This window comes from Dipodomys spectabilis, unplaced genomic scaffold, assembly GCF_019054845.1.
Source record: "Dipodomys spectabilis isolate Male_0828 unplaced genomic scaffold, ASM1905484v1 ptg000609l, whole genome shotgun sequence".
Lineage (NCBI taxonomy): Eukaryota > Metazoa > Chordata > Mammalia > Rodentia > Heteromyidae > Dipodomys > Dipodomys spectabilis.
In genome coordinates, this window is record NW_024871286.1 from 388,102 (window position 1) to 412,500 (window position 24,399).

Genomic DNA, 24,399 nt, shown 5'->3' on the forward strand with positions numbered 1-24,399 from the left:
TCCCGCCGTGTTTACAGAGGCCCCGGCCTGGGAGCCCGTTTCTAAGCCATAGGCCCGAGGTGGGGCCAGGAAGGAACTTGGCCCGGCTGCTGCCGAGAACCTCGGCTGTGACATTTGGGGCCGGGCGGGACCCGCCCCGCCCGCCGGACCCCAACTTCCCCTACCAAGGCTGAAGTGAAACCAGCCGCTGGGGAGAAGCCCCCGACCCCGGGCGGGGGACCTCACACAACCGGGAGCCGGCACACCCCGGTCACCCCGACCCCCGGGTCCCGCAGGCCTCGGTCCTGCCGGACCGTGCTGTATTTTCTCCCCGGACTGTGACACCCCATGTTTTCCTCCCTCGGGGCCAGGGCCCCACTGCCCGACTCCGGCCGGTACGTTGTCACTGGTACGACATAAACCGTTGACCCTGGCGGCTGCTGTGTGTGGGAGCCCCAGCGCCCAGGGGACCCTGAGCCCGGGCAGGGGGTGGGGGGCCTGGAGAGGCCCGAGAGGAAGCCCGACCCAGGGCTGCTGGCGGGAGGGGGGCAGAGGACGTGGGTTCGGGGCCAGCCTCCCCGCCAGGCGCCGCCGCTCTGCGTCTGGGCCCAGCGCGCCACGCACGGACGGGGCTGGGAGGAACGGGGTGCGGGCCCGGGCCCTTGGCGCCCTGCGGGCTTCAGCTGTGGCCGCTCGGGTGCCCGGAGAGCCGGTGCCACCCCGGAAGGGGGGCCGGAGGCCCCGCACTCGGGGCGCCCCGGGGACGCGGGCTCCTCTCCACGGGACTGACGGTCTGGCTCGGCCAGCCTTGGAGGGTGCCCCCGCTCTGCCCGGGCCCTCCGGGGCTCTGGTGCGGGGACCCCGCCGCGGGGCGCGCAGGGAGGACGGCGCCAGCTGGGTCCCCACCCCAAGATCTGGGGAACGAAGACCCCCGACGTGCGGGCTCCTGCGGATTTGCCAAATTCTTCTTTGCAGTTTGTAGCCTATTAATACATAGTTGTTTGATGTTGAAAAAATATATCTGTTGAACTAGATTATCTCTGCAGGCTTTTGACTGTGCAATTACATATTTTGTTGACGCTTGCCTTAAGATAGTTTTCTAGCACAAAAGTGGTATTACCCTCATGTCAAAAGGGCAGAATAAGCAGGAAAAAACAGAAGAAAAATGGCAAGTCTGGGTATCACAACTCCCACTCATGATAATCAGTGGACAGAACAGATAATGAATAATTCAGAGGAGAGCTCAGAAAAAACTCTACAAACACTAATGGTAAACATGGTAAATAAAAAGATTGAAAACCTGCAAAAGACTCTGTGTGAGCATGATAGGAAGAGAGAGGAGGCAAACCAAAGATCAAACAGGAAGCTGATGGGCGTGAGGAAGTCCGAGGGGACGGACGCCTGCCAGGTAGGGGCGTGGGTGCTCCGGCGGACGGCGGCCCCGGCGCTCGCTGCCCCCCACCCCCGCGGCCCCGGACCAGCCAGCGCCCGCGTGCCAGCCGGGCTGACCCCGGGCCTCGCTGCCCGCGCCGGCGTCCCGGGCCGGATGTCCGCGGGGTCCCCGTGGGTGAGGGGCGCCCGACCCGCCGGCCGACCGCATTTCGGGCGGGCCCTCGGGGGCCCGGGCGGAAGTGAGCGCGGCCCGGCGCTGCCCGCGGGAGGAAGGGTAAACACGGGGTGCGGGCGTCGCGATAAGGAGCAGCGGCTCCGGCGACGCCCCGCGCGGGCCGGGCGGCGCCGACGCGCACCTGCGGGGGCCGGCGGCGTGGCGGGCCGCGGCTGGCGGGACGTCTGCGGTCCCCCGGGGCGGGCCTCGGCTGGCGGGAAGTCTGCGGTCCCCCGGGGCGGGCCGCGGCTGGCGGGAAGTCTGCGGTCCCCCGGGGAGTGGGGACTTCGCGCGAAGTCTGCGGTTCCCTGGGGCGGGCCGGGGTTCGCGGGAAGTCTGCGGTTCCGCGCGACTGGAGCTCGATCCCAGGCCCGGGCACTGGGGGTTCCCATTCCCCCCAAGGGAGCCCGGGGCGCGGGCGCCGCCCGGCTCCTCCGCGCCGGCGCTCGGCCGCCTGAGCCACGGCCGCGGCTGCCGCCTTCGCCGCCTCCGGGGCTTTCCCGCCGCGCTCAGCCTCCCGAGTCGCCGCGGTGGGGGCCCGGGGGTCCCGCGGGCCGCGCCCCGTCACCCTCTCTGCAGCCCCAGGGCTTCTGCCTGCGCGGCGCCCCGCGCGCGCGCTCGGCCGGCGCGGTGAACGTGAGCCTCTACTACGAGTCGCTGTGCGGGGGCTGCCGCGGGTTCCTGGTGCGCGGCCTCTTCCCGACCTGGCTGATGGTGCTGGAGATCCTCAACGTCACGCTGGTGCCCTACGGGAACGCGCGGGTGCGTGCGGGGCACGGGAGGCAGTGGGGGCGACGCGGGGGGCCGGCGACGCGGGCTGCCCTCACTCGGCGCGGGTCCCCAGGAGCGCAACGTGAGCGGCTCGTGGGAGTTCGAGTGCCAGCACGGGGAGCGCGAGTGCGCGCTGAACAAGGTGGAGGTGAGCAGCCGGGCGGGGCGGGGAGGGGCCGGGGGCGGGGCCTGGGAGGAGGCGGGGGCGGGGGCGGGGAGGAGCCAGGGGCGGGGCCTGGGGGCAGCCGGGCCGGGGAGGAGGCGGGGGCGGGGCCTGGGAGCAGCCGGGGCGAGGAGGAGGAGGAGGGGCGGGGAGGAGCCGGGGGCGGGGCCGGGCGGGCCGCAACTCACCCAAGACCCCCAAGACCCCGGGCCTCGCCCCAGGCCTGCGTGCTGGACCTGCTGCCCCCCGACCCCGCCTTCCTGACTGTGGTGTGTCTGGAGGAGATGGATGACATGGAGAAAAACCTCAGACCGGTGCGGGGCGCCCCGGGCGGGCGGGGAAGCGCGGAGACTGCGGGGGGCGGGGCTACGCGGAGGGGGGGCCGCCGGCGACCCCCACACACGGCGACCCTCACACACCCCGTCCCCCTCAGTGTCTGGAGCTGTACGCCCCGAAGGTGAGCCCCGAGCAGGTCCTGGCGTGCGCCTCCGGGGAGCAGGGCACGCACCTCATGCACCGCAACGCGCAGCTCACCGACGCCCTGCAGCCCCCGCACCAGTATGTGCCGTGGGTCGTCGTGGACGGGGTGAGTGTCCACACGGCGGGGCGGGGGCCGGCGGGGACCCCCCCCTACTCCGCACGAACCTCGCTCCTCCTCGCAGAAGCCTCTGAAGGACCTGAGCCAGCTCCTGAGCGTGGTGTGCCAGCTGTACCAGGGCACACCCAAGCCCGACGTGTGCTCTGCCGTGCCCCGCGCCCCCAGAGACGTGCCCCGCGCCCCTAGAGACGTCTGCCGCAAGTGACCACTCCTACACGGCCCTCAAAACCCACCCCGGGAAACCCCACCACCAGAGCCAGGGCCCCGCCTCTCAGAGAACAAACGGTGCTAAATGTATGCTCCGAGGAACCTGGGAGCTTCGGCTTGCGGTGATTTATTTCTTGTGGGGTGGAGCCCTTCCTCCCCGGAACCAGGCCTTGACCTCAGGGGCCCACCCCGCCGGGAATGTGCCTTGTTTGGCAAACCACAAAAACCTCCCAAGGAAAACACTTTTTAAAAAAAAAAATGGTTAGGGGGCTGGGAAGGTGGCTCAGTGGTAGAGTGCTTGCCTTGCATGCATAGGCCTTGGGTTCGATTCCCCAGCACCACATAAGCAAAAAGAAAAAAAGCCGGAAGTGGTGCTGTGGCTCAAGTGGTAGAGCACTAGCCTTGAGCTGAAAAGCTGAGGGACAGTGTCCAGGCCCAGAGTTCAGGCCCCACAACCAGACCCAAAACAAACCAAAAAAAGGTTAGTCTTGGAGCTTGAACTCAGGGTCTTAGCGCTGTCCCTGAGGTCTTTTGCTTGTGGCTGACCCTCTACCACTTGAGTCACAGCTCCACTTCCGGTTTTCTGGTGGTTGAGTGGAAGTAAGTCTCCCCGACTTTCTGCCTGGGCTGGCTTAGAACCACCATCCTCAGAGCTCAGACTCGTGTCTAAGAGTTTGTGTGGCAGAACAAGGATCTGTGCCTTCAGCAAACACCCCAGCCCTGGGCCCGGCTTCCACAGGGACAGGAGCCGGCCCGGGTTGGAGAGGGGATCCAAGGGTGACAGCTCCTCCAGGAAAGAGGAAGTGGGGCCAGGCCTGGCCAGGAGTAAGATCTGGAGCTGGAATCCCCCGCCTAGGCAGGGACGCATGCTGAGTGTGGCTTCAGACCACGAGGGCCCCAGAGAGGCTCGGGTGAACTCCAGCCCCTTGGGCACAGACCGGGACTCCTGCTCTGGTGGTTAAAGGCAGCCCTAGTGGGAACACAAAGGCCTCAGCCTCTGTCCGGGCTCCGGTTGCCGGGAGGCTGAGGCTGGAGGATCGCACGCCCAGGCACGGGAGGCTGGCCTGGGCCGCAGACAGACACATCCCACCAGACTGCCCCGTCTCAACCAAAAAGTGGCAAGAAAAGTAAAACAGAGGAGGCAGGTGCCGTGGCTCACACCTGAAATCCTGTTGCTCAGGAAGCTGAGATCAGAGGGTCAAGGATGGCAGCCAGTCTGGGCTGGAAAGTCCGGGAGACTAGTGAACCACCAAAAATCCTTGAGTGGTGCTGTGGTTCAAGTGATAGAGCACCAGCCTTGAGCAAAAAGAGCTCAGGGACAGGCCCAGGACCCTAGTTCAAGCCCCACAACCACCACAACAAATTTCAGGATGGTTGGGTACAGACAGGCATTTGCCTCACTGGTTAGCCGAGTGGGTAGCGGGAAGGACGGGCACACAGGATGTTCCCAGGAGGGACACAGGTGCCAGGCTGCCACGTTGCAGACGCTGCCTGCGTGCGTGGGAGGGAGGGGTCCTGTGTCCCCCTCACCTACCTCTGCAGCTGTGGCTCTAGCCGGCAGGGTGGGAGGGGGGGGCGAGGTTGGAGATATCCAGGCTGGGCACCCAAGAGGCCTGGCCAGTTAGTGGCCACCCCACCCACTCCAGAGCAGAGCAATGGAGGCACCAGGTCCCAGGACAGGCTTGGGTAGGATTGGTCATGGTTGCATATTTGCATAAATGGAAGGCTGCTTGGGTGGGCGTGGTCATGGATGTATAATGAGTACATTTCCTATCCAGCATTGTTACCCCTTTTGTTTTTCCCCTACCATCCCTTCCCTCCCATCTCCTCCCATCCCCCCCCCCACATAGTTAATAGGAGCATCGCCACTCTGCTCCTGTGTGTGCTGGCTTACAAGCAGGAGGGCTTCCTGGAGCTTTTCCACTTGGGCTAATTCTCTACCACTTGAGCCACAGCTCCATTTCTGATTTTTGGGTGGTTAATTGGAAATAACAGTTTTATGGACTTAACTGTTCAGGCTTGCTTTCCATTTGAATCCTCAGATCTCAGCCTCCTGGAGCTACCAGCGCCCAACTTTATTATTATTTTTTTTTTAATTTTTTTTGCTCAAGGCTAGCACTCATCACTTCAGCCACAGCTCCACTTCTGGCTTTTTCTGCTATGTGGTACTGAGGAATTGAACCCAGGGCTTCATACATGCTAGGCAAACACTCTACTGCTAAGCCACCTTCCAGCCTATTTTTTTTTTTATTTCTTAAATGCAGATATACCAAACAGTATTATGAATTAATAGTAGTAGTATTTTGCACTCCTGGTGTCTGAATGCTGGGCCTTGAATTGGCTGGGCTCCAGCACTCAGCCATGCCCAATCCTAGCCAGAAATTCACTGGACTGCCGTGGGATGATCATGCCTGTGACCCCAGGTTCCCAGGCAGCCCCATCTCCAGAGCAAGGCTTCAGTTGGTCTCTGCAGCCTGACGAGCGTCCACTGGGGAATCCACTGGGAAATGGTGTTGGTTCCTGCATGGACTCCCAGGGCCCAGGGCTTAGCCTCTTCATATGACTCCTGTCTTCCCAGTGCTTCCTGCAGGTGCTGCTCCTCGGGGCCCTTTAATCCCAGGCAGTAAAGATTTTTATCGGGATCACAACTTAATCACCCAGGCCATAGAGATGTACTTTGCTCCCAGAATCTGAGGTGACTGTGGCTTTTAGACAAAGCTACCTGTGATCCTCGGTACCCAGAGACCCTCAACTTCCCCCTCCATTTTCATTATTTTTCTGTATTCCTTTGGTCATAGTTAACTGCTATCTCACTCTCTAAATTATAATTAAAAAGAGCACCATTAGCTGACAGCTGGCCACTAGGTGGTCATCCTAGCTGCTGGGGGGACAGAGGGCTGAAGGCTCTCAGTTCGAGTCCAATCTAGGCAAAAGAGATTAATAGACCCAGCCAGGCCACGTAGCTCACACCTGTCATCCTACCCAGGAGGCTGAGATCTGAGGATCACGGTTCAAAGCCAGCCCAGGCAGGAAAGGCTGTGAAACTCATCTCCTACCAAGCCCCAAGACCAACCAAAAAAAAAAAAAAGATCTGGGGATGAAGGAGCCGCCCCCCAAGGCCCGGAGTTCAAACCCAGGACCGCCACCTTTGCACTGATTTGCTATCTGTAGCCCACAGAGCCCGCACGCCGGGCAGAGGTCAGAGCCAAGGTCAATGTCTAATCCCGCCCCCCGGGAGGCGCCGGACTCCGACTTCCGCCTCCCGCAGTCGCGCAAAAGCGGCTCAGGGTCCCACAGCCAGTTGTGGAAACCCGGCTGTCAACCAAACCCAAGAGCTGCCCAAGGATTGGGCAGCTCAGTGTAGTGGGCGGGACCGCTCTCCGGGACGTCGCTCTGCCATTGGCTGGTACTGCCGGCAGGAGTGTGGCGGCGGCTATCTATGGGCGAGTGCAGAAAGAGCCGGGGAAATAAGGTCAAGGCGTCAGTAGTGCATGCGTGATGAATCGCTAAGCGATTGGTCGGCCCGTCCAGGAGGCGTGTCCCAGTTTGGGCACCGTGGAGTTCCGCGATGGTCGGCGATTGGTTGATTCGGTTCTGGGACGGGCGGGAGAACGGCCCGTGGTTGGTCAGCGCCGGCGCGTGTGGCCGGTCTCGCTCGCGGCGGAGACTCGCGATTGGCCGGGCCGGGGCGGGGCGTCACTCGGCTCCCCGGCCGGCGGCGATGGCGCAGGGCGGCTGGCGCTGGGTCCGCGGGCTGTGGCTCGCGGGGCGGCCCCTGTTCCAGGGTCGCGCGCTGCTGCTGACCAACACGCTGGGCTGCGGCGCGCTCATGGCGGCCGGCGACGGCGCTCGTCAGGCCTGGGAGATCCGCGTCCGGCCGGGGCAGAGGGTCGACCCGTGGCGCTCAGGTGAGCACGGCTCGCCGCCCCCCGGGCACCCCGGGGGCCTTAGATCCGGGAGACGTCCGTGCGCACGGGACGCGGCGCGGGGCGCAGGAGCGAGGGGCGCGGGCGGGCGCCCCGGGGCGGGCCGGGGCGGGGGACCGCCCGCCTGGCCGGCCCTCACGCACTGCGCCCTCAGCCCGCATGTTTGCGGTGGGCTGCAGCATGGGCCCCTGCCTGCACTACTGGTACCTGTGGCTGGACCGCGTCCTCCCCGCCGCCGGCCTGCGCGGCCTCCCCAACGTCCTCAAGAAGGTGCTGGTGGACCAGCTGGTCGCCTCTCCCCTGCTGGGCGCCTGGTACTTTCTGGGTAAGGAGCGCCTCGGACCCGGGGCTCTGCCTCTCCTGGCGGGGTGGGAGGCCTCCGGGGCCGGGGGCCGGAGCCAGCCGGGACGCCGGGCGGAATCCGACACAGGCTCGGGAGAAGCCGCGGCCTGGCGGGGGCACGACGGGGACTGACGAGGCCGCGCGAGGCCCCGGGGCCTGGGCGCGAAGCGAGGCGGAGCTGGGCGGGCAGAGCCGCTCACCTCACGCGGTGAAGGAGGGACACGGTTTCCAGCGCTGTGTTAACGTCCTTCTAACTCCCCTGACCGCCCCGTTCCCGCTCCCCTCGGCCCGGACCCCGGTCCCTGGGCGGTCCAACCGCCCCTACTCCGACTCTTACTCTTAGTTTCCTTCCCAGGCATCGGCTGCCTGGAGGGCCAGACTCTGGAGGAGAGCCACCGGGAGCTGAGGGATAAGTTCTGGGAGTTCTACAAGGTGGGAGTCCCGCCCCCAAGGCCCCGCCCCCGGGCCCGGGCCCCGCCCACTGCCGCCCCACCACTCCCCTCCCACTGTCCTCACAGCTGCTCCGCCCATTTTAAGCCAAGTTCCTCCCACCAGCAGAACCACGCCCCTCTGAGCTGTCGGTCCCGCCCCGAGGCGCTGACCACGCCCCCAGCGCTGGCAGCCCCGCCCCGAGGGGCCGTCCCCTCTCTCCCCCCCTCCCTCCTCACCGTCCGCCCTGCTGCGTCCCGCAGGCCGACTGGTGCGTGTGGCCCGCCGCACAGCTGGTGAACTTTCTCTTCGTGCCACCCCAGTTCCGGGTCACCTACATCAACTGCCTGACGCTGGGCTGGGACACGTACCTGTCCTACCTGAAGTACCGGGTGAGCGTGCGGGCCGCCCGCTGGGGCGGAGGGCGCCTTCCCGGCAGAGGTGCAGCCTGCCCCGACCCCGCGGGGCGCGTGGGGGGCGCGGGGCAGGCGGGCGCCGCCGCCCTGGCCCCTGACCCGCCTTCCCGTACGCCCAGATCCCCGGACCCCTGACGCCCCCCGGCTGCATGGCCCTGGACTCGCGCGCAGACTGAGCCGCCCGGCTGCTGCTCGGACCCGCCCTGAGCCCCGACCAGGACGGGGTCCTGCGCCGCCTCCGGGCCGCACCAGGACTCCACGCCTGAACTGAACCCAGCGTCCAACACGTCGGTGTTTGCATGGATTCCGTGCCGCGACATCGCCGGCCCAGACGCGGGCGGGACTGCATGGCCGCCACAGCCCACCCTGGGTAGGACCAAAGCAAGGGGAAGCCGCCCCGAGCACCCCAAGCTCTGGACAGGCAGGGCAGCCTCCGGCCTCGCGCCGCTGCAGACTGTGGGACAGCCATTAAATGCTCGGATTCCGAATCCTGTGTGGGCAGAGCCGTGGGGGCGGGGCCGCCGCGGGGGCGGGACCTCTGGAGTGGCAGCAGGCGGAGCCACTCGGTGGAGTGGCCAGGGGGTGGGGCCAAGCCCCATGGAGCGGCAGTGGGCGGAGCCGCTGCAGTGTGGCCATTGGCCAGCCTGGCTGCTCGTGGGGGCGTGGCCCCGCCGGTGGGTGTGGCTGCCAGAGGGGGCGGTGCCGAGCACGCACCAGAGCGCCGCGTGGTCCATTCGCTTTATTGGGGTTTCTGTAGTGTCATGACATCTTTAGGGGAGCAGGGGCGCACGTTGGACACTCGTGACACCAGAACGGGTTCGGGGAACGGGACAAAGTGGTGGACAGACCCCCCCCCCAGCACCCCACCCACCCCAAAAAGGAACTGGGAGAAGCGCGGCAGGTGGCCTCGCCTGAAGGAGCCCGGAGGCCGCGGCCCGGCCACACGCCTGTCGCCCTCAGCCGGCTCTGGGGTGTCATCCGGCCCCTTCTTCACAACCGACGACTGTGCTGGGGTTAGTAGGAGGGTGAGCGGTGACCACGACACGCCACGGCAGCGGGGTCTTATGTACAAGGGGCGGGGCGGGAGCCGGACCCTGGGGACACCGTCAATAAATAAATAAATAGCTACAATAATAAATAAGGGGGGGCCGGCGGGGGGGGGGGTCCAGCCCGAGGGGCCGGGCCTCAGCAGGCGCAGTCCTGGTGCGGGGGTGCCTGCTGGTCAGTGAGCTGCGGGCCCTGCTTGGCCCCGGTGACCGCGGGGTCTGCGGTGTCCAGGGACTCCGACATCTTCTCGCAGATGACGTCCACCAGGCGCTCGAAGGTCTGTTTCACGTTGATGTTGTCTTTTGCACTTGCCTCAAAGAACTCGAACCCTGTCGTCCAGGGAGGGAGGGGTGACACCACCGCCCCTCAGCAGGAGCCACCCCAGCCAACCTGCCCGGGTCAAGGCTCTGACAAGTCCTGCAGAAAAGCTACATCTGGCGGGGTCAGCAGTTCTCATCCTCACCCGTCCAGCCACACCCCTCTGTACCCAGGAGCCTCAGCACCTGGCTGAGACCTCACTTCAGACCTCTGCACAAAAGCTCCCAAAGTGAGGTGGCTGGTGTTCTGCATGGTGAACTCCTACACATCCATTAAAACCCACCTCAGCTGTGTGGCGGCTGGTTCGCCAGTCTGAATTGGTGCCATGCGTGGGGCCTCGGAGTGAGTGCTCTGGGTCCCCAGTTTCCCCCTTTCCTCCCCCTAGGGGTCCTGGCTGCCCGGGCACTCACCCAGGTGGTCGGCCAGCTGGCGGCCGCGCTCTGAGGACACCACCCGCTCCTCCTCCATGTCGCACTTGTTCCCCACCAGCAGCACCTGGGCGTTGTCCCAGGAGTAAGTCTTGATCTGAGTGGACCTGGGGGGCCGGGAATGGGGGGTGAGGGCCTGGACCCAGCCTCGGGGTCCCAAATTGACGCTGGTGTTGAATGTGAGCCCCCCCCCCCCCCGTGCGCACGTCAGCGCTGCTGGACGTGGCTGGACGGCGCTGGGGCCCGCAGGGCACGGCCCACCGGCCGGCAGGCTCACCAGTCCTGCACGGCGTTGAAGGACTCCTCGTTGGTGATGTCATACATGAGGATGAAGCCCATGGCACCGCGGTAGTAGGCGGTAGTGATGGTGCGGTACCTCTCCTGCCCAGCCGTGTCCTGCGGGGGGGGGGGGGTGGAGGGGAGCAGCCAGGGGGTCACCTTCATTCCAAGAACCTGGGCCCTAAGAAGCAGGGAGCCTGTCCCATGCGAGCCGCGCTGGTGGAGTCACCGCAGAGGAGCCTCGGGACCAGGCCCGAGGGAGCAGCGGAGAGCAAGGGAAACCAGGGCTTAAAGCCCTAAATCGGGAGAAGCTGGGCGTGGAGAGGTGCCCCGGCGATCCTAGCACTCAGGGAGCTGTGGCTGGAAGGCCACGAGTTCAAGACCAGCCTGGGCAACAAAAGCCAACACTTGTTAAAATAATGCCGGGTGCCAGTGGCTCCCGCCTGTCATCCTAGCAGCTCAGGAGGCTGAGATCTGAGGACCACAGTTCAAAGCCGGCCCGGGCAGGAAAGTCCGTGAGACTCTGATCTCCAATAAACCACCCGAAAGCCGGAAGCGGCGCTGTGGCTCAGGTGGCAGAGCGCCCGCCGTGAAGCGCTGAGGACAGCGCCCAGGCCCGGGGTCAAGACCCACGATCCTCAGCAAACAAACCGACCTCAAAACCACCTAAGCACGCAGCCGAATCCCCGTCCTCTCGGGAAAGACAGAGGACGCTAAGAGGAGGGGAGGAAGGGGGCGGCGGGGAGGCCAGGCCAAGCCCGCGGTGCCCGCAGGCCCCAGCACGCGCCCGGGCACGCACCCAGATCTGCAGCTTGATCCTCTTGTCGTTGCGGTAGATGGTCTTCACCTTGAAGTCGATGCCCACGGTGCTCACGAAGGCGGGCGTGAAGGAGTCGTCCGCGTAGCGGAACAGGAAGGACGTCTTGCCCACGCTGCTGTTCCCGATGATGAGGATCTTGAACATGTAGTCGAAGTTCTGGTCCGCAGACTCCTTCTGGCCATAGCGCGCGTCGGTGGCCGAGGCCATCTGGGGGGCGGGGCGGGCGCGCGTGAGGGCGGGGCGCCCCGCCCTCCCCTCCGTAGCTGCGTCACGTGACCCCGGCTGGGCAAGCCCCCAGCCCACGTGCCCGGAGAGCACACTCGCGTGCATGGGCCCACACGCGTGGGTGCACACCGGCGCCTTCACGCAATTCCTAAGTGAGGGGCAGGGGCCCCGCGCGTGGGCTACTGTTGCCCCGCGGAGATGAGGACTCGCTGGGGCTTCCGTGCGCACGCACTACGCGTGCATTCGACCCGCAGCCCGTTACATGCATATGGGCAACATACACACACGCGCGCGCGCGCACACGCCAGCGCGCGTCCCCGCGCCGGGCCCCGCGCGCACGGCGTCTGCGCACGTCTGCACGCCGCAGGGCCCGCGCGCCCCCGGGTCTAGACCCCCGGCGCCCCCGCAGTGTCCGCGCGGCCCCGCGGATGGCGGGGCGGGCAAGCGCGCACACGCGTGTGCACAGCGCACGCGCACGCAGGAGCCCCGCGCGCGCCGCTTCCCCGCAAGGCACGGGCTCCCCTCCCCCTCCGCCGCAGAGCGGAGCCCGCGGGGTGCGGGGGGCCGCGGATCAGCGCGCGAGCGGGCGGGGGGCGCCCCGGGCGCGGCCCTTCGCACCCCGCGGCCTCCGCGCCCTTCGCCCCCGCGGCCCGCGGCCCCCGCGCCCCGGCCCGCCGGCCCCCGCCCCCTCCAGCCTATCAGTCAAATGAAGGTTATGCAGGTGCCCGCAGCCTGCGCCCCCCGCGTCGCCCGGCGCTCACCTTGCCCTGCTCGGATGCGGCGGTAGCGCGGGGCGGCGGCGGTGCGAGGACCCCGGTGAGCGGACGCGGGGCTGCGCGGCGGCGGCGGCGGCGGCGGCGGCGGCTCGGGCCCCTGCAGTCCGCGGTGACGTCCTGCAATGAGCGGGGCGGGGCCTCACATGCAAATACAGATGTGACGCAAGCGGGGGCGGGCCCGCTCCGGAAGATGGGCCTCAGACGCGCTCCCAGGCCTAGGGGCGAGGCTTCAGAGCAGATTGACGCGCTGGGGAGGCGGGGCCATATGGGCGCATCCAATTGTGTCGGGGAGGCTTCCGCTCCCGCTCCGCGTCTCGTCCGCTCCGGGAGGCGGGGCCGCCCATCGCCGGTTCACTGGCCTCAACGCTCGAGCGGCGGGCCACTCAGCCAATCAGCGCCATCATCCTGGCCAATCAGGGCTTTCAGGAGTGTGGGAGGCGGGGAGCCTGAGCCCAAGGCTAAGCCGGGCTTTGCGGGGTCCAGGCCGGTCCCAGCCAGCCCTGGCCCCGGCCTGTACGCCGCTCGCTCGCTCCACTACCGCCGGTACGGCCTGAATCCCCCGAATACGGGAGCTTTCCGAGACGAGGAGCTGTGGTCCGAGAGATGCTTTATGCTCCCCCCGCCCCCACGTTATAGTGTTAAAATGTTTAATTGAGGGACAAAAAGGAGGGGTCGGGGACCCCCGACCAATTAGCGAGGAGTCACGCCCCGGGGCGTGGCTTGAAGAGCCCCTCCCTTCCCCCCCTTTGCGAGGATACTGCCGGGGCGCCCCCTCCCCGCCCTCCCTGCTTCCGGCGGCCTCCCTCCCCTGCGCCCCTGGCCGGGAAGGGCGAAGTGGGGGTGCAGAAGAACCGGGGAGACGGGAGAGGCCGCCGAGCCCCACAGGGTGGGGGACTCACACCGGCGACCGCCACGCAGGACAGGCCTGGGGATTCCCTCCAGACCGCGGGGAGAGGTCCGAGCTGGGGGCGGAGAGCGGGACGGCCGCCCGGCCCTCCTCCCGGAGGCGCGGAGCCGCTTCGACAATGCCAAGGCCTCTCCTCGGCCCGGCTAGCAAAGGCCCCGAGCCCCTGCCGAGGGTCGGAAATTCAGAGAGAAGAAGAAACCCGACGCGAGCCTCTGCCCGCGGCCCCCGAGATCCTCGGACCGCGGTTCAAAGCCAGCCCGGGCAGGAACGTCCGAGACGCTGACAGCTCTTTAGCCAGGGAAAAGCCCCCCTGGAGCTGTGGCAAAAGTGGTGGAGCACCGGCCCGGGCCTGGCACACGCACATGCACGCGCGCGCCCGCCTGCGGCCTCTCCAGTCGGGAAGGGAACCGTGCAAGCTCAAGACCTGCCTGGGCGCCCCGAACGGCCGGTGTGACACGTATCGAGGCCCCGTGTGGACGCACACAGCCGCTGCTGGGCGCGGTGCCCGCGGCAGGGGGGCACCGAGGGTCCCAGGCTGGCGTCGGGGCGCCCCAGAGCCCCACATTTAACTGCCACTGCCCCCCCCCAGCCAGCGGGGCCGCCAGCGCTTCCCCCTTCGGACACCAGGGGGCGCTGCTGCGGCAGATGTTCCTTGCGCGGGAACCAGCGCTCCGTGCCTCAGTTTCCCTTCCGTGAACAGGGCTGGAACTGCTTTTCTCCACCGGTGGGGTTGCATCGCGCGGCTCTGCGAGTCCCGGCAGGAGTCGCAGCCGGCTCTTTCTCACGCCCATTGGCTATGACGAGGCTGACCCGGCCTGGCTCGTCCGGTTCCCACCAGGCTCCTGCCTCCATCTCCCGGGCGGCGCGGGCCGGCGCCCGCCCCCGCCCGGCTCGCTGCTTTGGATTCAGCCCCAGAGCACGGCTCACGGCGCCCACGTGGCCCACCCGTCTCACTGTGGGGGACCACAGTGGGGAAACTGAGTCCCGGACAGCAGTGGGAGGCGCCACGTGCGTGGTTTCACACGTGGGGGTTTGCTAGGGCGGAAGGGCAGCGTGGGGGTGACCTGGGCAGGTCACAGGGGGCCCCAGAACCAGCCCCACCCCGTTCCATGGCCTGAAATGTCGTTCCCAGCTTACAGTCATCCTGCAGAGCCCTCTCCAAATGACCCCGCCTCGACGCCGGTGCCCACACGGCTGTGGGTCGCGCAGTGGCCGCCCAGCTGAAGGCCAGGGTCAAGCCAGGGCTTGTGCTGCTGGCTTGGCTTCTCCCCTCCCTGCCTGACCCTGCTGGCTAGGCCTCGTCACCCGGGGACCTGGGACTCCACAGAGGCCCGCGCTTGTCACGCACAGGGCCGAAGCCCAGGTCCGCCGCCGTCCCACGGGGAGAACCCGGCCGACACACGGTCACCCTGCGGTCAGTCCACCGGCCGGGTGCCGGCCAGGCCCAACTCCCCTAACAGGTGGGGAAACTGAGGTCCAGAGCCCTTTGTCCAGTCTTCAAGCTCCGTGGACAGCAGTTGCATCGTAAGGGCTGTGACAGAGCCGCAGCCGGAGGACACTGGCCAGGCCGCGCACCCCAACGCAGAGGACCGGTTCGGAGGAGCGCAGGCCTGGCCGCAGGGCCTGGAGCGGAGGGGACCGGATGGTGGGCCCCGCCCAGCGCGCTAAGCCCCGCCCAGGCTGTTGGCTCCGCCCTTGCCCGGATCCCGGCCCCGCCTGTGCTCTAGACCCCGCCCACAGTGTCAGTTCCGCCCAGCTCAGGGCCCGCCCATCTATTTTGGCCATAGTACTAAGCACCTCCTCTCCGCCCGCGACACAGGCCACGCCCCCGCACAGGCCACTCCCACTCGACATCACCCCGTCTAGACCACGCCCTCTCGATAGGCCACGCCCTGGCCTCGCGGCAGGGCGGATACATGGGCGTGACATCATGCAGGGGCGGGCCGGGGAACCCTTGGCTGCGCAGCGCACGCGTGCGCAGGTGGAGGGGAGCTACACTATCCCGGTGCCGTCGCCCTCCCAGCGGGGTACAGCCCTGCCCGGCTCCTGCCTCTCAGTGCGCCTAGGGTCGAACAGAGAAACTGAGGCCTGCGGCGCTGGGCTCCGCCTGGGCTGTTTGCCCTCCAGCCCAAGCTTAGCCGGAGCGGCGGGGTGGGCGCTGCTGTGTCCTGACGGTAAACTGAGGCACGGACACAGCGACCCGCCCGGACGCAGCCATCCCTCCCCAGTCCCCGCACCTGGGGGGCCTGGGGCCCCGGATTGGGGGGCGCTGGGCTGGGAAGGGCCTGGGGACGTGTCCCAAGCCGCCAGCCATGCGGGAGGGGCGCGCGGCCCCTGGGGAAACTGAGGCCTGGCGACCTCGTGGGCGTCCCGTGTCCCTCGCCCCGGAGAGAGCGCCGCACCATTGCTTTCCAGGCAGACGCCTGACCCGGCCCTGACCCCGGCCCTGGGTCACGGGGCTGCTCCTGCGGGGTGTCTGCTCCAGTCAGGGAGGGGCCGGGTTAGGGGTGAGGATGGGAAACGGGGTCATTCCACGGTGTCCAGATTGAGCCTCGGCCCTCGAGGGTAGGGACGACGGGGAGGACTTGCCTCCCTGTCCCCGCCCGTGGCCTATCCATCCCCGGCGCTGAGCTCCATGCTGCTCCCGGAGCTCACTCTGCGTCCAGCACCACAGACTAATGACCACAGCGGCCACACCAGGCCCTACGGCCCCCGCCCGGCCGGGCACCCCACGGCCTGGTGCCGGCCCCCCCTCATGCCAGCCTCTGTCCGCCCTGCTGGCCAAGCCCCAAACTGCAGCCACGAGCCAGGGACCCCAGGGCCCCAAGCCTCAGTACTCACACCTCAGTACTCCCTAATCCGAATCGAGATCATGGGGGTGGGGGGCTGGGATGAAGATTGCTCACACGTGCATGCACGTGTGCGTGTGCTGATCCTGGGGCTTGAATGCTGGGCCTGGGCGCTGTCCCTCAGCTCTTCAGCTCAAGGCGAGCGCTCTATCACTTGATCCACAGTGCCACTTCCAGTTTTCTGGTGGTTTATTGGAGATGAGAGTCTCACGGCCTTTCCTGCCCTGGCTGGCTTTGAACCGCCATCCTCAGATCTCAGCCTCCTGAGCTCGGCTTCAGACGTGGGCTTCAGGTGCTCTGGGATGGTGGTTATTCATCCTGGCTGCCCCTACTTGGTCCTGGCAAGGCTGCCATGTGGCTTCTGACCTCTGGAGACTAGGGGTGTCTGTGGTGCCACAGGCCCTGGGGTCCTGGGCTGGAAGCTGGGGGGTGTCTGGCAGGGGGGGGGAGGTGTCTAGGGCCCCACGGCCCAGCACGGCCCCCGCACAACCTCGTCGTGGTCACAGAGGCACGGATGGGACTCAGGCTGAGGATGTTTTTATTCATCCGATGCGGGGAGCCAGGCTGGAGGCCTAGACCCCGGGCCAGCGTGGGGCGTGGGGCAGGGGGCGTCCGGGGGCCTCCCACGGGCCGGGAGGGCCCAGCAGCGCGTCGGTGGTGAGGCAGGAGCGCGTGTAGTGGCCGCGCCACGTGGACTGCAGCACCTTGGCGGCCAGCTGCTGCCGCCGGAGCAGGCAGCGCGTGCGGAAGCCGCGCCAGGCCGACTGGATGGCGGTGGCGGCCCGGTCCTGGCTGCGCAGCCGCAGGCCGGCGGGCGCGGCCCAGGCCCAGGGCTCGGCCTCCGGGCCCGGCACGCCGCGGCCCACGCCCTGCACCACGCGCGTGGCCAGCGTGTGGCCGCACATGTGGCAGGTGCGCGGACTGGAGCCCACGAGCATCACCACGCTGGGGGTGGCGGGCAGCCCGGGACTCAGCGCCCGGCACAGGCCGCACACGTCCGGCTGGCAGGACAGGAAGCAGCGGTGTTCGGAGGGCGGCCGGCAGGCGCCCAGGCGGCCGCGGGGCCGGAGCAGGCGCACGGGGCCCGGCTCCGCCCACAGCACGGGGAGCGGCCGGGGCCGCGCGAGCTCCCTGCGGCTGCGGTAGCCCCGCCACGCGGCCTGGATGACGGTGGTGGCTTGGTAGAGCTGCGCCAGGTTCCTCCGCACGCGGTGGCCGCGCCACGCGGCCTGGATGACCGTGGCCCACTGGTGCCACACCTTGATGGCCCGCCGCACGAGGTAGCCGCGGGCGCACGCCTGGATGGTCACCGCCGCCTGCACCACCATCTTCTCCATCGCGTGCACCGACACCAGCAGCGCGCCGGGCTGTCGGGGCTCGGCCGCCGCCACGCTGCACGCGGCCGCCCACCGGCCTGCGCCCAGCGCCACAGGGTGGTCCACGGGCCTACTGGTCACCACGGCAGCTGCGGGGTTCCACGCGGGGCCGCCAGCCGCGCCGGCATCCACGGGGCCCTGGAGTACAGCGGGAGTCAGGGAGGCTGCGGCGGCGTGGGGCGCGGGGCCGCAGGGGGCACGGAGGACGCCGGACTCTCCCTGGGGGACGGCGCGGGGCGGCGCGGGGCGCGGATCAAGGAGTTTCCAGGAGCCACTGGACGTGGTCTCGTAGCCCAGGGAGATCCGGCGGGGCCGTGGGGTCGCAGTGCGGTCCCCGGTGCGGCGGCAGCCTTCCCCGGCGCGGACCCGGCCGGGGCCGGGGCGGTCCCGCGAGGCGGGCGATGCGCCCGCCACGAACCCCCCCAGGAGCACGGACAGCAGGCTGAGCGGCCGGGGGTGGCCGGGGCGTGTCTCGGGACCCTGTGCTGTCTGCGGCCCCCTGGGGACGCGTCCTGCCCGGGACACGGCCATCGGACAAGGCCGCACAGGCGGCGTGGGGGCGGCGGGCGCGGGCTCCCGGGGCTGGCGCGGCGCCTCCCCCCGGGCGCGGGCCCCCGGAGGCCAATGAGACGCCCAGGCCTGGCCTCGGGCCGGCCGTGCCCATTTCAGGTTCTCCTGAAAGGTCACTGTCCCCAGGGAATGGCCTGTGGGCCCGGGCGCCTCGCGCCTGGGACGCGCTGCGGGCCCGGTGGTGGTCCCAGGCCCCGGGGTTCCCGCAGGCTGCCCACCGGGTCCAGCTTGACCCACCCCCGGTTCAGACAGCTCCTCCAGAGCCTCAGGGTGGCCTTGAGCCAGGCTGGTGGTGCGGGGCGTCTGTGGGGGAGCCGAGGGTCCGTCCACTTCCGGGGCCACTTGGTAAGGACGGGGTGAAATGCCCACCAGCATGGAGCCCCCGGGCGGGCTCAGGGCGTCCACGCCGCTGGAGAGGCCGCCGGGCGGACCGGGCCTCCTCTGCCTACCACCACTCGACAGCACGCCCTCCACCACAGGGGCTGCGGAGCAGCTCGGAGCCAGGCCTCGGGCCACGCCTCCAGCCAAGCTCCCGGGGGCGGGGCTCAGGGCCACGCCTCCAGCCAAGCTCCCGGGGGCGGGGCTCAGGGCCACGCCTCCAGCCACGCTCCCGGGGGCGGGGCTCAGGGCCACGCCTCCAGCCATGCTCCCGGGGGCGGGGGTCAGGGCCACGCCTCCAGCCAAGCTCCCGGGGGCGGGGCTCAGGGCCACGCCTCCAGCCATGCTCCCGGGGGCGGGGCCCGGGGCCACGCCTCCAGCTATGCTCCCGGGGGAGGGGCTTGGGGCCACGCCTCCATCCACGCTCCCGGGGGCGGGGCTCGGGGCCATGCCTCCAGCCACAGTCTCCAGGGAGGGGCTCGGGGCCATGCCTCCAGCCATGCTCCCGGGGGAGGGGCTCGGGGCCACGCCTCCAGCCACAGTCTCCAGGGAGGGGCTCGGGGCCATGCCTCCAGCCATGCTCCCGGGGGAGGGGCTCGGGGCCACGCCTCCAGCCATGCTCCCGGGGGAGGGGCTCGGGGCCACGCCTCCAGCCACAGTCTCCAGGGAGGGGCTAGGGGCCACGCTCCCGGGGGAGGGGCTCAAGGCCACGCCTCCAGCCACGTCCCCAGCCACGTCCCCAGGGGAGGGACTTGCGGTCACCCCTCCAGCCGTGCTCCCGGGGGAGATGCTCTGGGCCACACCATAGCCCACACTCCCGGGGGAGGGGCTCGGGACCACGCCTCCAGCCACACCCCCGGGGGAGGGGCTCGGGACCATGCCTCCAGCCACCGGTTCTGAGGGGAGCCTCTGGGCCACGCGATCCCCTGGGGCCCCCCGGTACACCCAGGATTTGGGGCGGAGCCCCTGGCCCAGGCCACTGGTCCCAGACCCTGGGGCTCTGCCAGGCGTGGCGCGCGGCCCCACACTGGGCATGCCCGCGGCGGGGCCCCGAGGGCCGGCCACTGGGTACTGGGGCGCCAGGGCCTCAGAGAGGACCCCGGGGCCAGCAGTTTGGGGGCGAGAGGTGTCGTCGGGGGGCCCCGCGGGCCTCCCGGGCGCCAAAGCCCCGCCCAGCCCAGTGAGCATGGCCGTGGTGACCTGGTTGAGCCCGGGCTCCACGGCCGTCCCCGGGGCCCCGCCGAGGCCTGGCGGGGAGTCCCCGCGACCGCGCCAGGCCTGAGGCGGCGCCGGGCCGCAGGGCGCGGGGACGGGGCGCTGGCCCTGGGGAGGGGCCGAAGCCCCCAGCACCCCTCCCCTGGGGTCCGCACCGCCCCTGCCCGGCACCGCCGGCTCCCGGAAGCCGTGGCCCACCCCGAACACCACCGAGGGCTGCACCAGGCTCAGGGCCCCCAGGGCGGCCGACAGCTGGGGCAGACCCGGGTAGAAGCCGGCCAGGAACGCTGGGGTCAGCCTGGGGGCCGCCCGGAGGCAGGAGGGCGTCTGGATGACCCGGGAGGACGCCCTACCGGCGGCAGACAGCTGGGAAAGGACCGGGGACAACCCGCCTGCCAAAAACGGCTGGGCAAAATGTGGGGGTCCCCCGGCCGCCAAAAATGGCTGGGCGAAATGTGGGGATCCCCCAGGAGCCACAGATGGCTGGGTGAAATGTGGGGGTCCCCCGGCCGCCACAGACGGCTGGGAGAAATGTGGGGGTCCCCCGACAGACTGGGAGAAATTTGGGGGTCCCCTGGCCGCCACGGACGGCTGGGAGAAATGTGGGGGTCCCCCGGCCGCCACGGACGGCTGGGCGAAATGTGGGGGTCCCCCGACAGACTGGGAGAAATTTGGGGGTCCCCCGGCCACCACGGATGGCTGGGAGAAATGTGGGGGTCCCCCGACAGACAGGGACGGCTGGGAGAAATGTGGGAACACCCCACACTCCACAGATGGTTGTACAAAGGCAGGGAATGTCCCGCACCCCAAGGCTGGCTGGACAAAGTTGAGGAATCCCCCAGCAGCCAAGGGTGGGGGAGTGTACCCCAAAGGCCACTTGCAGGGCTCCGCGGGCTGGGCCGCAGGACAGGACTGGTTGGGGGCTGCGGGCACAGCTCCGCCCAGGGCCCCCGGTGGGGGGTGGGCCCGCGGGACTCCCGACCCAGCTGCAGGGGTCTTGGGTGGACAAGGGTCAGGCCCAAGGTCCCTCGGGGGGACCACGGCGCCCAGGGACAGACTCCTCCTCAGACAGGCCCGGCCCGGCTCGGGCGGCCCTGGGGCCGGCACGGGTCGCCCTGAGTCTCTCCCCAGGGCCCCGTGGAGGCCGGAGGCCGCGTAGTCGGCCAGGGGACCACAGCGGGGAGACTGTGGAGGGTGCGGCCCGGTGGTGGTGGTGGCCGGGGGCCGGGAGGGGGACGCGGGCCTGGGGCGCATGCCCTCCTGTCGGCCTGCCCTGCTCTCCCGCAGCCCCGGCCCGGTGGGCAGCTCAGTGGCACCAGCAGAGTAGCTGCTGGAGCCCGAGCTGGGCGACGTGCTCTCGGGGCTGCGGGCTGCACCTGGCTTGAAGCTTTTGGCCAGGACTTCCCGCGGGTGCCTGGGCAGGCCGCTCACCAGCTCGTCCAGCAGGGACATAGGCCGACGGGGCCGGGCAGCGGGCCCGCGGGGGGCTGGGGGCCCGGAGGTGGGGCTCTTCCTGGGACTCCTCCCGTGTCGGGGGCCAGGGGCTGGGGGCCGGGCGGGGGTCCTGCGTGGGTGAGGGGCTGGGGCCCCCGCGCCTTCCGGTGCCCGGGGGGACGCCTGGCTGTGCGTCCTGACGTGCTCCTCTGTGACCTTGCACAGGTGGTTGAGACACCTGGCCACGGAGCAGGAGCAGATGATGGGGGACGTCCTGCCGCGCCCTGCGCTCTGGCACCAGCAGCTTGAGCCGGGAGGGGACGCGGCCGCCCGCGAGCCTTGGGCACCCCGCACGCCCCCCACCCTGAGCGACGCCATGCTGTCCTCCCCCACCGGCATCCACGCTTGAGGGGCCACCCTGCTGGCCACGGGAGACTGCGGGGGGCCGGGGCCGCCACTCTCGGGCACCCGGCTGGAGCTGGGGCCGATGCCATTGGCGGTGAGGACCCACCCTGGGCTGGGGGATGGCCGGGACCGGGGGGACTGGGGCCAGTGGGGACCCTCTCCTCCCGCCAGCCAGTCGGGGCTCAAGCAGAAGGCTCCGGGCTTGGGGCACAGACATAGGTCAGAGACAACCTTGCCACGCGGTACTGGGTCCCCCGATGGGATGGGGTCGGGGATGATGGGAAGAGGACCCTGGGGAGGGCTGGCAGCAGCCAGTGAGCCACAGGGGGCCATGGGGAAGCAGGGTGGCCCCCCCCATGTGGTGCCGTCCCCCCCAGCCCGCACGAGCGCGGCGGTGTAGCCCCCGACAGCCACGCGCCTGGCCCTGACCTTGCAGGATGGCAGCCTCCCGGAGCTCACGGCAACGCCCCATGACAGCGGAGGGTCCACGCGGCAGTCCAGGGCCCCCGGTGCTGACAGCACGGTCATCCTGCTTCCGGCCGGCTTTGAGGGGGCCTTGGGGAGGGCAACCGTGGGCCTCCGGGTCACCTGCGTCCCGGCCGGGCCATGGAGGACGCCCGGCTCCCCAGGACACAGGGCCTGGCCCAGCGCCAGGAGCTCCTCGTCCGACAGAGCCTTGCCCAGCACGTCGGCCAGCCTGCCCTGCACAGCCCGGGCCAGCTCCGTTCGCAGCTCGCCGCGGGACAGCACACGGGTCAGCGTGACGCCCAGCTCGCCCCAGGACAGCGCCCGCGTGAGCGCGGTGCTCAGCACGCCATGGGGCAGCGCCCGGGCCACGGTGGTGCCCAGCGCCTGGTTCAGGGCCGCCCGCACCTCGCCCTGGGACAGCGCCCGGGCCAGCAGGCCGCGCAGGTCCTCCTGGGAGCCCAGTGCAGACGCCAGCTCGGCGCACAGCGCGGCGATCTGGGCAGCGGCCGCGTCCTCGGGACGGCTTCCTGCAGGTGCCCGCGGTCGTGATGCCGACTCCTGGCCGTCGCCCCACGCGTCCCCTCGACAGGTGCAGCTGGCCGCAGCCAGCAGAGGGACCAGCGTGCTGGCGGCCTCCGACACGGCCGGACGGGGCCCGGGGCCCGGAGTGAGGCAGTGTGGTGGAATGGGCGCCGCTCTGCCGTCCGACGGGCTTCCAGACACGGCCCCAGGAGGCCCTGGGTCCTGGCTGGGCAGGGTGGACGGCTTGGAGGCCACCAGGAGGGGCTGTGACTGGGCCTTGCTGCCCAGGTAGGTGGATGGCGGGCGGGCGGTGTAGATGCACCCAGCCATGTCCCCGCCCAGCCCCGCCGGCCTGTGGGTGTGGGACTGCACGCGGGTCAGACACGTGACCAGGTGGGCCAGCGACGGGGCCTTGGCCAGCTTGGCGGGGCTGGACGGGGCCCGGTGCGGCTCGGTGGAGGAGTAGAGCTGGGAGGAGACCTTGATGAGCCGTGTGGCCTGCGACAGCACCTGGGTCTGCGTGGCGGGCGGGCAGAAGTGCGCCGCGGTCCTGGTGAAGCAGGTGGCCAGCTGCGGCTGCCCCGGGGGTGGACAGGTGGTGGGCAGCACCACAGTCAGCTCGGCGGGCCGGTGTGGCCGGCTCAGGCAGGAGGTGAGCTGGGCCTGGCACAGCGCCTTGGCCTGCCGGGCAGTCTTGGTGGGGTAGGGGCCCGGCAGGGGCGGGGCGGTGGCCGGCCTGGGCTGGAGTGTGGCCCTGCTCTGTCCAGTGGGCGTCTGCATGTGCGCTGCGGCCTTGGTGAGTGGTGGAGCCACAGACGCGTCCGCGGGCACCAGCAGCCGAGACCGCACGCGGATGATCTCAGTCTGCTGGGTCTGCACCCCGGGCTTGGGCTTAGCCTCTGCCACCCTGGACCACGACGCCACCGTGCTCATGGCCAGCGTCATGCTCGACTTGGACACCATCTCCGGCTTCGCGAGTCTGGGGGCACAGATCTTTGTCTTCTCGACGTCCAAGGAGGCCTTGGCCGGGGCCCTCGGCGTCCCCAGTTCCTCCTGTGGCTGGGGCCCGGCCCGGGCCTTCGCATCCGGCAGGCAGGACTGCGAGGGCAGCCGCGCGGGCCCCGCGCCCGGCTTGAGGCTTGCGGCGGCCTTGGGCTTGGGGGCACCGGCGGACTGTGGGGCGCAGGCCGGGGCCTTCAGGGTCCCCGTGCTGGGGTGCACCAGGCACAGCGTCTTGAGCACAGTGGCCACGTTGCGGATGTGGGCAGGGGTCCTGGTGAGCATGGCAGCCAGGCGCGCCTGCGGCGGGGGCCGGGGCCCCGTCTGTGAGGAGGACTTGGAGGGCCCCGCAGCCGGGCTGCGGGAGGGGGCGACCACCGGGCGCACCTGGGGCACAGCCCTCCCCGGGGCGCCCGGGCACGGTGAGGCGGGGGCTTTGGTTCCGGCGGCTGCAGGGCGAGGCTGGGCGGGGGTCTTGGTGGAGGAGAGCAGGCACACGGGCACGGATGGCCTTAGCAGGGCGCTGGGTGCGCGCGTTTGCGTGGACGTGCTGGTCAGAGACACCAGGAGGTGTGTGTGGGCCGGGGGTCTGGGTGTGGCGGGCTCGTGGCACGTCTGAGGCGGTGCAGGTGCGGATGCAGCACACTTCTGCGGCAGCGTCCTGCTGGTGGGTGCTGTGCCCCCCTGGGCCGGGGGCCTGAGCGTGGAGAGCCCAGTGCAGGGCCTGAGGAAGGCCTTGGTGGAGGCGGGTGCCGGGCACGGGTGGGGCTGCGGCCTGGGGTCCTCTGCATCCACAGGGGTCTGGGTTGCGACCCTGAGCCCCGTGGGCCTGGCCCGGGCCCCCCTCCCACAGGGAGGGGACTCCGGGGCTCTGGCAGTTCGGGCTGCCGCCGGCTTTGTCTTCACCACTTCGGTCTCCGTTTGCCGCACCACAGAGGTGTTCCTC

General features: G+C 69.5%; 4 protein-coding genes across 4 annotated transcripts in view; 2 read left to right on the forward strand and 2 right to left on the reverse strand.

The window, feature by feature from the left end:
* Window positions 1-56: 56 nt before the first annotated feature.
* Window positions 57-12,389, reverse strand: Rab3a (RAB3A, member RAS oncogene family). The gene is made up of 6 exons (XM_042671265.1): window positions 12,316-12,389; window positions 11,309-11,536; window positions 10,508-10,626; window positions 10,213-10,337; window positions 9,614-9,813; window positions 57-72 (listed from the first exon to the last, which is right to left on the reverse strand). Exons 2-5 carry the CDS (start codon window positions 11,534-11,536, stop codon window positions 9,623-9,625), a joined length of 663 nt encoding a protein of 220 aa, XP_042527199.1. The 5' UTR covers window positions 12,316-12,389; the 3' UTR covers window positions 57-72; window positions 9,614-9,622.
* Ifi30 (IFI30 lysosomal thiol reductase) lies at window positions 1,349-3,433 on the forward strand. The gene is made up of 5 exons (XM_042671241.1): window positions 1,349-2,347; window positions 2,430-2,504; window positions 2,741-2,833; window positions 2,953-3,105; window positions 3,182-3,433. The coding sequence occupies exons 1-5, from the start codon at window positions 1,349-1,351 to the stop codon at window positions 3,320-3,322; spliced, it is 1,461 nt and encodes a 486-aa protein (XP_042527175.1). The 3' UTR covers window positions 3,323-3,433.
* Mpv17l2 (MPV17 mitochondrial inner membrane protein like 2) lies at window positions 7,005-8,925 on the forward strand. The gene is made up of 5 exons (XM_042671260.1): window positions 7,005-7,232; window positions 7,405-7,575; window positions 7,948-8,024; window positions 8,285-8,413; window positions 8,557-8,925. The coding sequence occupies exons 1-5, from the start codon at window positions 7,046-7,048 to the stop codon at window positions 8,611-8,613; spliced, it is 621 nt and encodes a 206-aa protein (XP_042527194.1). The 5' UTR covers window positions 7,005-7,045; the 3' UTR covers window positions 8,614-8,925.
* Window positions 7,162-24,399, reverse strand: part of Jund (JunD proto-oncogene, AP-1 transcription factor subunit) — a 27,395-nt gene continuing 10,157 nt past the window's right edge. The window contains exons 3-4 of the transcript XR_006146264.1: window positions 9,488-9,498; window positions 7,162-7,172 (exon numbers count right to left, since the gene is read on the reverse strand). The gene's annotated coding sequence lies outside the window, so the exon portion shown is untranslated. The remainder of the gene's footprint in view (window positions 7,173-9,487; window positions 9,499-24,399) is intronic.

Excerpts from the sequence above, each read along its gene's own strand:
- Mpv17l2 (XM_042671260.1), top strand. The coding sequence starts at position 7,046 with ATGGCGCAGGGCGGCTGGCGCTGGGTCCGCGGGCTGTGGCTCGCGGGG. Across the intron at positions 7,233-7,404 it reads GGTCGACCCGTGGCGCTCAG|CCCGCATGTTTGCGGTGGGC; the intron begins GTGAGCACGGCT and ends CTGCGCCCTCAG. Across the intron at positions 8,025-8,284 it reads AGTTCTGGGAGTTCTACAAG|GCCGACTGGTGCGTGTGGCC; the intron begins GTGGGAGTCCCG and ends TGCGTCCCGCAG.
- Rab3a (XM_042671265.1), bottom strand. The coding sequence starts at position 11,536 with ATGGCCTCGGCCACCGACGCGCGCTATGGCCAGAAGGAGTCTGCGGAC. Across the intron at positions 10,338-10,507 it reads TTCAACGCCGTGCAGGACTG|GTCCACTCAGATCAAGACTT; the intron begins GTGAGCCTGCCG and ends CCGGCCCCCCAG. Across the intron at positions 9,814-10,212 it reads CCAGCTGGCCGACCACCTGG|GGTTCGAGTTCTTTGAGGCA; the intron begins GTGAGTGCCCGG and ends CCTGGACGACAG.
- Ifi30 (XM_042671241.1), top strand. The coding sequence starts at position 1,349 with ATGGGCGTGAGGAAGTCCGAGGGGACGGACGCCTGCCAGGTAGGGGCG. Across the intron at positions 2,505-2,740 it reads GCGCGCTGAACAAGGTGGAG|GCCTGCGTGCTGGACCTGCT; the intron begins GTGAGCAGCCGG and ends GCCTCGCCCCAG. Across the intron at positions 3,106-3,181 it reads CGTGGGTCGTCGTGGACGGG|AAGCCTCTGAAGGACCTGAG; the intron begins GTGAGTGTCCAC and ends TCCTCCTCGCAG.